Genomic DNA, 12,259 nt, shown 5'->3' on the forward strand with positions numbered 1-12,259 from the left:
TTTAATTTAATGGCTCATAATATTCCTTTGTACCACTCTGTGATTTTAAAATGTGTTACCAACAGACAGAGAGGTTCAGGGTGAGGAAGGAGGGAAACATGGAGGCAGAGAGGAAAGCACAGAGGGAGAGAAAAAGAAGCATTTTTATTTATTAATGGGAAGAAAAAGGAATGAGTAACATTTTTATTAGTCACTAAAAATAAATATTTTTACTTTATCCCAAAATGTGCAGAAGTAGATATTATATTTTAGACTACACTTAGAAGGAGCTAAATAATTATGGAAATCTAACATATGTTTTAGACTCTAAAGAAAATTCCTCTCTTCTTGTTGATTAAATTATGTCTTTCTATGCGCAGATAAAAAAACTATAGCAGTCAGTATAATTAATCATTCATTACTACTGAAAAATCTCCAATTTTGAAAACAGAATGATTACCCTAGTTATCACTGATATGAAAACTGAAGCTAAAATATAGACTGTCTTAAAGCAGCTCAAACTTACATTTTGTTGATAAGTTGTTCCAAAAGAATAAGCAGCATTTAGTCTTGTCTCTGTATCTGGACATAGCTACAGCAAAAGAACACAACTTTTATAAAAAATAAATATCTTTTGGCCCTCCCTGGTGGTGCAATGGGTTAGGACGCAGCACTGCAAGCTAGCCGCAGCCGCTTCAGTGAGAATTCGATCCCTGGCTGGGGAGGTGACCCACATGGCACAGAAGATCTCTCCTGTCTCGTTCGCTGCTCCCCTCAGCAGTGTATTTCTGATCTGCCTGTTCTGTTCCCCACTGTCTCTGGTGAATCCTCTCAACGCCCATGTACATAAGTTCTGTATGTATACATAAATAAATCTTTATAAAAAAAATAAATGTTTTTTTATAAAGGTTTTCTTTGCTTATAATCAAGATTTCTCAAGTTCCAACAGGGACACGTGCTTTATAGAATACTTAGTTAATGCATCAAAGGTGACATTCAGGACACCTCTGTTATAAAGTCATAACTCCAAGTAGCTTTAAGAAATTTCAATTCAAAACACAAGAAAAAAAATCAAATGTAGCACAACTTTGGTTCTCTATTTAAATAATAATCTGGTCTTCTTCATCACTGCCTCAGGGCAGTTATTAATTCTTTAACTAGAATTATACTCACCTGTAAAACACCACCTTCTAAAGTTTGCCACTTGAGAAAATGTCCTCTTACATCATAGGAAGCAGCAACAAACTTCAGTTTTGTGTTCTGATTAAAGAAAAACAAGAATAAAATGTCAAACACATTGAAAGCAATAAGCTGCTGATTGATCATTATTTTTTCCAGAGATCAAATATTAAATTCAACTATTTTATATTTGAAGCAAAATGAAACAAAGCATCTCTACTATTAAATATACCTAAAAAAAAAAAAAATGGACTGGTGTTTTTGTACAAAAACAACTTTTAATTCAGAATTGAGGCAGCACTACTGACAGGTAACTTCCTTTCAAACTTATTAAATGTAGAGGTGGGGGTATCAGGTCAAAATCTTGGCAGTGAGAATTTGCTAGAGAAGTGGCTTAGAGCCCCAACCAATCTTACAAAGCACTTGTTAAAAATGCAGAGATGCAGAAAGACAGAGGTAGTTTTGCATTTGGTGATGAAAACCACTGTTCCCAACCCCACAAGCACTACTTGTGCCATAACTGCATAATCCAGAGGTATCCATATACTCAAGATAGCTAACTTCCATATCATTAGTTCCTATGGCAGCCCATCTTTAGATCCAGTTTAGCAATACCATGTTTAAAAACAAACAAAAAAAATGGACTTAACAAATAGTAACATTCGTATTACTGTTTTTATAGATAATTCAAAATGTATCTATCCTTTAAAAATAATAGTGACTTGTAAAAATAAACTTTTATATTATTAAAAAATATAATAGTGACTTGTACCTGGTTTTCCCCTTTAAAACTGAAATTTGTTGGAAAAGGTATGGTACTGAGTACTTGAGGTGCTAATCCTACTTGGTCTCCATAGGATAGCCATGGAAGAGTCTGTCTCCTATAAACAATTATAATCGTTTTAATAACAGGGAGACAATATACTTTTATTATTAACATTTGTGAAATATTTGGTCCAAATTCTGATTCATCAATCAAAATATCCTTACCAAAATGAAATAGAGTACATAGTATGTAATCCAGCAGTATTTTCAAAGATATAGTGAAATAGCTGACATGCATCGAAAGTGTTAGGGTCATAAGAGTTCATATTCATCACACACATATTTCCAAGAGCTTGGCAAGATGTTAGATTGGCATACACCTATGAGATAACATTGGCAAAGAAAAGTAATATAGACTTCAATATCTTAAGATGATATTTATGTATTAATTATGCTTGTTTTTAATTTTACCTATTAGACAAATTCTTTTTCTGTGCATTTTTTTACTTTTTAAAAATATCTTTTTTCTTAAGTAGAAAACAACTTTCACCATGACAGATAATGTGTACAATTTAATTGTAAATTTTAAGCAAAAATATGAAGACGAGCTATTGAAATAAATTTAAAGCATGACATTTAAAATTACTGGTAAGCAGAACAATTGTATTTGAAAGAATAATGATGTTTGTGTAAGAGCTTATGCATATAAATTTAACCCATTTTGTATGATTTAAGTAATTGTTTTTTGAACAGCAAAATAAGATCATTTGTTGAGATTGCCCCACAAACTTCTTTGTCAGTTTCCCCATCAAGAAAAGGCAACTCCATTTTTAGTTATTCCAGTCAACAACATTGCAGTGATCTTTGTTTCCTTCCTTCAAATATCCAACTCATCAGTAAATCTCGTTGGCTCATTCTTTAAAAACCGTCTCATTTCCATGGTATTACCCTGTGCATGGGTCCACTATCTCTCACTGAGATTACTGAAATACTTTCCTCCCTAACTGGTCTTTGCTTCTGTCCTTTATCCAATAACATCTAATCTTCATGCCAGTGATCCTTTCAAAATGTTAAGTTTGATTATATCTTTCTGTGCACAAAAATCCCTCTATTTCCCTTACGCCAAACTCCAAGTCCTTGTGTACCCACACCTGTCACCCTAAATTCATCTCTCCACTTTCCCTTCTCACTCTGCTCCAACGATCCCAGCCCCTTTCCTTTTTCCTAATAGTGAGCATGCCAGAAGACTCTTGCATTCATCACGGGCTTTGCTTAGAAGACTCTTCCCTACATATTGACATGGCTCTCTCTTACTTCCTGCAAGTCTTTGCTCAAATCCCATCCTCTGAGAGATGCTTGTCTTGCCCATCCTAACATGAACTAGCACCCTCTTTTACTTTCTATACTCTTCACCCTGATATGCTGTCACAGCACATAACACTACTTGACACTTAATCAGAATATAATTCCACGAGGGACTTAAATTTTCTTTCCTGAAATATATAATATGATTAGATGTTAACAGGGTCTGGTCCACTGTAGTCCATCAATAAACTTAATATGAATCAGTTTCTCTTCCCACTCAATTTGAGTTGAATCAACTTAGACATATTTGAAAATTGAAATAAATGACTTTTTCTAATATATTTTCTCTTTTAGTCTACCAGAAAGTATTGTATTTTCTTATAGAGTGTGACAATGAGATGCATCTACATAGAAAAATTCCATTATTTTGAGAAAAATGGTGCTACAATTCTTCAAAATGAAATAAAATTATTTTCCAAAATGTCAAACTTACCCAACAAGCAGTTGCTGATGATTGCAAATACTTTGTGAACCATTCTGAAGTGAAAGACATGCCCTGTAAACAAAAAGATGAATTTTAGTTTTATGTCCACTACACTACAAGGAAGACATCACCACATATATTATTGAATGGAAAATGACTATATCCTTGATGTCAGAAAAATAATTCTAAATGTAAGAATGTAATATGGAATGTATGAATTCATTCTTACCAATGTCAGTTACTACAAACAACACTCCATTACAAAGTCATGTCACTTAGGCAAAAGACATGGGAGATAAAGTATGGCTATAACCCAAAAAACTATCACGCCAATTTCAAGTATACAAAAAACAATGTGGGGATTCAGCAATATAGAGGCAGAGTAAAGACACTGGGCTCGTTTCTTCTACATACTCACAACCAAATTACAATAATAATATAAAACCCCCAGAATTCCTAAATTATAAACAGATGACCAGTGGAAACAGTGGAAAGGGGTAGAAAATGATTCAACCATGCTTACAGTGAACCCAGCACAGCACAGTGACATGGACAGAACCCCTCTGCTGTTAACAAACAGTGTATCTACACCCACTGTGGGGCTTTAAAAGCCAAGCACACCAGTGAGGAAAAGGGGTGTACAGAGTGGTGCATGAGACCAGTGGGTGATCAAAAACAAGATAATCAACAGTTGAGAAAATATGAAGCAAGAACTAATCTAAATAATACTATAACTGAATTTAAAAAATACAGTAGAGGGCTACATCAGTTGGTAATGCAAGTAATGGAGAAAATTAGTGGCCTTGAAAGCACAGAGGTAGAGAACACACAAGTAGTACAATAAAGAGAAAAAAAGAAAACTGTTAGTCTTTGAGGCAACCTAAAAAGATGTAATATCTATGTAGTGGGGTTGCAGAAGGAAAAAGGTACAGAAAATTTATTTAAAGAAATAATGCTGTGAACCATCTTAATCTGGGAGATGAATCAGACATCCTGATCCAAATGGCCCAAAGAGTAACAAACAAAATAATACCAGACCAATATACATTAGAATTGCCCAGTGAAAGCCAATAACCAGGTTGGAATATTATAAGCATTTGTAGGATATGTAAAGAGCTTTCTGACCTAAACAATCTCAGATTCACTGAAAAAGAATGAGGTACAGTAGTGAAGAAAGTAACTATTATCATGCTTATTTATTTGTGCATCTATTGTTTTTAGGTTAATAACTTCTACTTTAATGTGACATACATTAATATTTCTCACTTTACACCCAAATTAATTAGAAAAAATAGAAATGCAAAAAAAAAAAATGGAACAAATAATTCATACTTACAAGCTCTCCATAACGGGCAGTTGAAATCATACGTGGAGGAAAATTCACTGTGTTGCTGAAACATAATCCTCCTGTCTTCACAAATAAAAAGGAACACAAAAGTTTATGGAACGGTATAGGCAATTCAAGTTTAAAATATATAATATTTAATAATTTAACAATTTGATTAAATTATAATAATTTGATTCGGCTTACTAAAATGTTAGGTTTCAGACATGTACAGGACCTGCTGGTATTAATGAATGTTGGTTCACATCGGACGCACCTGTCAACATAACAAAAAAAAAATTGCAAGTGTTAATGAATAATACAAAACCTATTTACTTGAGAACATAATCTTCCTAAACACTGGGTTAGAACAGATTCATTTAGTTAAGTAATTAAAAATATAGACAAAGCCAACATGTCAACACTGATTTGAATACCTTTTTACCACTCTTTGCATTGCAAGGCAAGGTGTAAATGCATCGTATAAATCAGTAATGAGAGCATTCTTTTAAAACTACATAAAATGTATAAAATAAGTAATAATGAATAGCAAAAAAAAATGGTTAAGTTACTCAGTTAAAACTCATAAATGATATCCAATGATTTTTATCAGTAGTTATATCACATATACTTTTATTTCGTCTGCTGCAAAGTAAAAAGGTAACAAACTAAAAGATAAATACATCTACTTCTTTAACAAACGTTTTAAAGTGAGTTAATCATCTTTGTTTATATTAGGAAATATACTTTTCACTAACAGCTGATAGAGAGTGGGGGGAACCCTGAACTAGTGGAAATATGGGCTTACATGAGAATTCATTACTTGCCAGATAGAGCTGGTAACACAAACCAAGTCAGCTTGAGAGAAAAAATGAGTGCTAAGTAACCTCAGGAGAAGCTGATCAAGTATTTGTTCTCTTAAATTTGGGAATTGAAGAGAAAATTACATTTGGAAGGAAGTAATCATTTGAACTGAAGAAGTTCAAATAGGGATAATGTGTTTGAGTTAGAGAGAGGGCTGCTGTGTGCTGTATGTTCACATATGTATACCTACAGGGAGAAGGGGAAGTAACAGAGAACAGGGCTATATGTCAGGTTTCCTGGATTATTACAATTATCATTGTATTTGCTGAGGTGCTTTTCAATGTAATAACATATGAAGGCCAGTACCTGGGACACAGAAAGCATGTTGTAAATAGAAATTATTACTATTATATACTACATATTACATTATAGATTTGTACAAATTACATAATAAACAAAAATAGCTACATTTCATTGAGCACTTACTATGGACATAATAAAACATGAAGTAGATGGATGGTTTATTCCCATTCTAATGACATGGATACTATATTTACGGGGTTAATAATGGAAACTATTCACCGTCAAACAACTGACGAAGACTGAGATAAGATTTGAATCCTATTCTGTCTCTTTCTATAGGTCTCAACTTTACATGTTAATGTTCAATTTCATCCTTCTTTTGTAAACTAGCAAATGACATGATAGGAACGTTCTTTAAAAAGATACAGATTCTACATAATTAGAAGGTGACAATCAGGAAGATGACTGCACACTGCTTACCTGTTTTCTAAAGCATTTGCTATAGTAAAAGAATTTTCAGCACACAGCTTACAAGTTGCATGAGAGAACAATGTTCCATTAGTATCTCTTTCCACTATACAATTTAAAAACAAAATTGATTAGTTAACATATGAGCTTCTATATACTTAGTGAAATCCACTTATACTTACTATCTTAAGAACAGAACACTTTATTTTCATAAAAGGCATGTCAAGCACCTCCATAACAAAGTACAGAAAAGTAAAGCCCAATCCTACATAAAAAAGCAGAGAAATTAATTTTCCAAATCATTATGATAAGAAAGTGGTATTTTTCCTCAAAAATTTTATTTCTTACCTGCATGTTCTATTTAAACTGGGTATGAAGAAACAAGTATGTTCATGGACTACAGGTAAGTTGCTGTAACTTAAGAGGGCTCTTGATAGTACCTATTAAAATTTTAGGTTTACAACACTACAATTTCATGTTTAGATAACTAACCTATAAGAGTACTTGCACATGTGTATAAGAATAGTCATGGAAGCATATGTTAACAAAATGGTGGTATAACAATGCTATGAAATACTCTAGTGTGGGTTAAAAAGAATGTGGTAATCTAACAGATTACATTGTAATTAAAAAACCTATGATATAGAACAACATCTTTGGTATGAATCATTTATATGTTAATACCACTATATTTTCTGTGGCTACAAAGAATATTTGTATATTAAAAACAAAAGAAAGAAGATTCTAGGACACAGTCACATACCAAAATGATAATTACTAGGTGGTTGAAGGAATAACAGAAGATCAACACTGGAAAAATAGTCAAAGACTATTATCCCCAATCTATAATGTTTCCATGTTTTATTCTTAACATTTTAAGTTTTTGCAAAGTGGTAAAAATATAAACTTAACAAAAGCAAAGTAAAATATTGCTTCCTCCTATAGCCATCTCCTGTCTCAGTAAATGGCGACACCGTTTGACCATGGACTCAGGTCCCAGTACTTAGTCTCCACTTTTTTCCCATTCTTCACATTTAAAATATACATGCAAATACACAACTCTAATCAGCTCTCCTTTTAATAAATTCCCAGAAAATGAAGCATTCCTCTACTTGCACAACACATATGAAAATTCAACATTACTACTTCATAAAAAATCTAATTACCTAAAATATGGCCAGTGGGACAACGGCATTTTCCTTCTCCAGTTAAACCATGAGGGCAAGTAATGCAGTTCCAGCCATCTTCAGTAACACCATTCTAAACCAAGAAAAAAATTATTTTATCCTTCTTAATTTTTCCTTTCAAAATTAATCATGTATACAAAAAATGTCACGATACTATCATTTGCAGTTGATAAACTGTATACAAATTAAAAAATTTTTTTCTTGGATGCTGAACTATGTTTATATTCCAAAAATGTAAGCTATACATGAATACTATGTACTACTATTACCTCTGGGCAATAGTTTTTCTTTGTGATTTTAAGTTCATATAAGTCCTTATTTTCATAATTACTATTGCCATACAGCTTTTCCATTTACAAAAGCAAAACTGAAAAGAATTTAACCTATTGTCAATTAATAGTTTAGTCTTTTTTTTTCTAAAATAACTACTGCACCTTAAAAAAGTTAAAATACATTAGCTTTAAAAAATTTATGATTCAAAATCAGTTCTCATGACATATATAAGCTACATGTAAATAGTTATTAAAATAAAATTATAAGGATATTTCACTAGCTACTAATAGTTTATAGTAAAAGTTTCTGTAAAATATAACAATTATTCAAAACTGGGCTTTTTATATTATATGGGTTAGGAAAAACCTGGCATAAAAATATAGCAAGTATATTACAAAAATCGATGTAACCAAAATTAGTGGAGAACAATGATAATAAGAAAACAATGCAAATTATTTTAAATTTTGGTTGAAAAGACTATGAAGAAATACTCCCATATGTGACAGTCTATTTTTATGAGGTTATTTTAAAATTATGATAGTTTAATTACATCTCTGAGAAATAAATCTGCTTTGCTACATTTCATATTACCTGCTCTTTATCACAGGTAATTCAGCCAAGGTCAATATTCCCAAAAATATAAAATGAGTGTCATCACACCTCTATGTCCTAGCCATAAGTTAGGATAACTGATAACTTAATATTAAATTTTCAGATACATTTTCTGAGAAATAATATTACAGAAAAAAAAATCAAAACTGACACACAGACACTCTTACTTTTCCATAAGGAATGGAAAATGTATTGCTGTCCATTAAGAATCATTATACGAATAGCAATTTATCAAAATGTATGATATAATGAAACAATTAGTAAAACAGTAACAGATATTTTTAACCTATTTTATAATGCAACTAACCTTTCATGAGCTTATACCTAAGTTGTCATAATGAACATGAGTTTTTATATAAAACTTATACAATAGGTCTATGACATTGAATTCAATCTACACCAAAGAATATATACATCTAAAAATTGACTTGTAGATGCACCATTCATCTATTTTTCTTTATAACTGAATTACTCTAAGAGGAAAAATAAAGATATACAAATTTTCATAGTTCTGCACATTTTGGATTTCAGAGTAAAACAATACACTGATCTTTCTCCAAGTTTGTATAAAACTTGACCTTTATCATAGTAATTTTAAAGTATGTGGAAAATATTAGACTGTGACATTAAATTGTAGTTTAAAAAGTGTAACTCATTTTACATTGAAATAACTTTAAAATAAATATTCCATACCATGGTTTCTGGGCACTTTTTACAAGTAATACTAGGCCCTCCATTATTAGATATCATCTGAAATCCTGGTAGACATACACAAGAAGTTCCTAAAAAAGAAAAGAGCAAATATTTCTTTTTTTTAAAGATTTATTTATTTATTCATACAGAACTGGGGTACAGGCCAGAGATTCGGAGGATTCACCAGAGACAGAGCGGGAAGCAGAACAGGCAGATCGATGAAGTACACTGCAGAGGGGAGCAGCGGGCGGGTCAGGAGAGGTCTGCCACGCCATGTGGTCACCTCCGGGGCAGGCGGGAATCGAACTCATGCGGAAGCGGCTTTAGTTTCTCAGTGCAGTGCTTTAACCCGCTGCGCCACCAGGGAGGGCCGAAAAGAGCAAATTTTAATCTTGAGAAATAAGTCTCCAAGATAGGGGACCCTCTCTGGTGGCAAAGGGTTAAAGCGCAGCCCCTTCAGCATGAATTGTCTTCCTGTTCCTGGCCAGGAGGTGACCCACAAGGTGCAGCAGACCTCTCCTGACCCGCCCACTACTCCCCTCAGCAGTGTACTTGGTCCATCTGCCTGTTCTGTTTCCCACTCTGTCTCTGGAGACTCCTCTCACCTCCCCTGCACCTCTGGCCTTATCCCAGTTCTGTATGCATAAGTAAATCCTTAAAAAAAAAAAAAAAAAACAAAAAACTCCAAATAGGGAAACTTGATAATTCTTAAGATCCTGACAGGGAGTACAGTAGTTAAGAGCAAGACTTTGGCATCAGTGCTACTAGCTTTCAAATTCATAAATATATTCTTTGGGTTCTAATTTCAATCCTGCTACTTAACTACATATCCCTGAAAAAGTTACTGAAATTTCTGGCTATCAGCTTCCTCGTGTGTAAACAGGTACAACACCACCGCTTATCTCACAGAGTTAGTACAAGTATATGTGATAGTCTTACACTGGCACAGAGTAGGTGTTGTGCTTGCTATTTTAAGTACAAGCATAACTGAATCATTAAACTAATAGTCAAACTATTGACTAACTGTTATGGTAAATTTTACATTTCTATTTCACTCAACCACAAACATATATCCAATGAATTAAAATTTACTTTACCAAGAACAAAACTTTATAAAGAACACTACCTTAATTCAAATGAATCATTTTTTAAAGACTTATTTATTTTATGCATACAGAACTGGGGTGCAAGCCAGAGGTACAGGGTAGTGAAAGTATTCACCAGAGACTGAGTGGGGAAGAGAACAGGCAGATCAATGAAGTACACTGCTGAGGGGAGTAGCAGGCGGGACAGGAGAGGTCTGCTGCACCATGTGGATCATCTCCGGGGCTGGGGATCGAACTCGCACTGTCATGGCTGCAGCTGGCTTGTAGTGCTGCGTCCTAACCCACTGCGCCAACAGGAAGGACCTCAAATAAATCACTTTTAAAAATACATTTGGAAAGAAAGTAAAATTATAAGGTAATCAGTATTCAGCACTCTGGAAAAGTACGGAGAATATTCTCTAAAGATTATACATGGAAGTAGTACAATGCATGTGATGTCTGGGTTCATAATTATTAAACTAACAGTTTACACTTTAGAGTCTGTGAAATGCTTTCTCATTCATTGTTCTTCACTTGAAGAGCCTGATCTGTCCTATATAATGATTTAAATGAAGATATAAAATTTGGAGATGGATGATAGTGCTATGAAATCACCAAAATGAGACTGAAAACATCTTGGTCTTTGGGGAAAGTTTTATTCTGAGCAGTTTCCCAATCCTAATGAGATTTGTAATATTAACGGACGCACTCAATAGCACAATACACCAGTTAAGCCTAAAGGCAAAGAGGCATCGTTCTTCAAGTTCCCAATTTCGGTGACAAGACAGTACCTCATCTGGGCTTCAGTTTCCTGATCTGTAAAATGAGAAGATGGACCTGTTGGTCCCTTCCAGCTCAATGTTTCGAGGATTTGCAAAGCAAATAAAGTGCTAAATCGCATCCTCTCCGACCGGTCATGTGCTCCTCTGCACCTCAGATTACATCCCATTTCTTTTCTACCTTGATAGTGGCTTTCCAGACACCTCCCTAAAGACTCCTCAATTGAGGTGTGGAGGACTGGCACCCAGAAATTAATTACGAGCAACAGTTCAGGGACTGGGGGTAGCCCAGTCTCTCGGGTGTGCAAGCTGCAATCCTCCAGGAAACCCTCTCAGGCGTTGGCGGTTAACCGTGCAGAAACATTCTTCACTCAGCTGAAAAGGTTTTCAACGACTCTAAAGCCCGGAGGCACTACCAAGGCGGGAGCGTTATTTTAACCAGGGCCCAGCCCAAACAGCCTCACCTCGGGCGTCCCGCTTCTGGTTGGCTCCACAAGGGACACAGGAGAGTGCGGAGATATCGAAGTACTCGTTGTGACCGCACATCTCGGGCTGCCGGAAAGGAAAGGAAAAAGTCTGGGCCTGCGAGACGCGAAGGAGGACCATAGAGAGGAATGCAGTCTCTACCGCCAGGGATAAGATGCACCAAGCCGCCATTGCTACCCAGCCACGGCGCCGACCGTCACCATGGTGCAGACGCCGGCGGCCTTCGCTGTCTCCGACGTCCCACCAGCCCCTGCGGCAATTCTAAAGAGCCTATTGGACAACTCCGAGGGAGCTCGGAAGTCCGCCCGCTTTGCCTGGTTGCTAAGTTACTAAAGCCGCGAGTATCTGGCTAGGGCGCAACGGGCGCCGCAGACTGTTCAAAACCCTGGGATGCGACTCATTCGTGGGAGTTGAAACCAATTTAGGGGATCGGGAAGTAGAACATCACAGCAAAGGGATTATCTGACTGTGTCACATAAATTAAGAGTAAGTATTGTTTCATTTAAACTGTTACATGTTATTTACATCCTAAT

General features: G+C 34.9%; 1 protein-coding gene across 2 annotated transcripts in view; it reads right to left on the reverse strand.

Moving 5' to 3' along the window:
- The window catches only part of TMEM67 (transmembrane protein 67), a 31,990-nt gene extending 20,093 nt beyond the window's left edge, over positions 1-11,897 (reverse strand). Inside the window, exons 1-11 of one of the 2 annotated variants that reach the window (XM_004679733.2) lie at positions 11,705-11,897; positions 9,377-9,465; positions 7,778-7,871; positions 6,624-6,717; positions 5,244-5,313; positions 5,049-5,123; positions 3,722-3,784; positions 2,149-2,303; positions 1,931-2,039; positions 1,153-1,239; positions 506-571 (exon numbers count right to left, since the gene is read on the reverse strand). In XM_004679733.2, coding sequence (XP_004679790.1) covers positions 506-571; positions 1,153-1,239; positions 1,931-2,039; positions 2,149-2,303; positions 3,722-3,784; positions 5,049-5,123; positions 5,244-5,313; positions 6,624-6,717; positions 7,778-7,871; positions 9,377-9,465; positions 11,705-11,897 — 1,095 coding nt within the window. Of the gene's footprint in view, positions 1-505; positions 572-1,152; positions 1,240-1,930; positions 2,040-2,148; positions 2,304-3,721; positions 3,785-5,048; positions 5,124-5,243; positions 5,314-6,623; positions 6,718-7,777; positions 7,872-9,376; positions 9,466-11,704 lie in introns of those variants that run through there. The other variant, XM_012722823.1, reaches the window with a different exon arrangement.
- Between the last annotated feature and the right edge of the window lie 362 nt (positions 11,898-12,259).

Source organism: Condylura cristata, unplaced genomic scaffold (assembly GCF_000260355.1).
Source record: "Condylura cristata isolate star-nosed mole 26May11 unplaced genomic scaffold, ConCri1.0 scaffold00009, whole genome shotgun sequence".
Classification (NCBI taxonomy): Eukaryota; Metazoa; Chordata; class Mammalia; order Eulipotyphla; family Talpidae; genus Condylura; species Condylura cristata.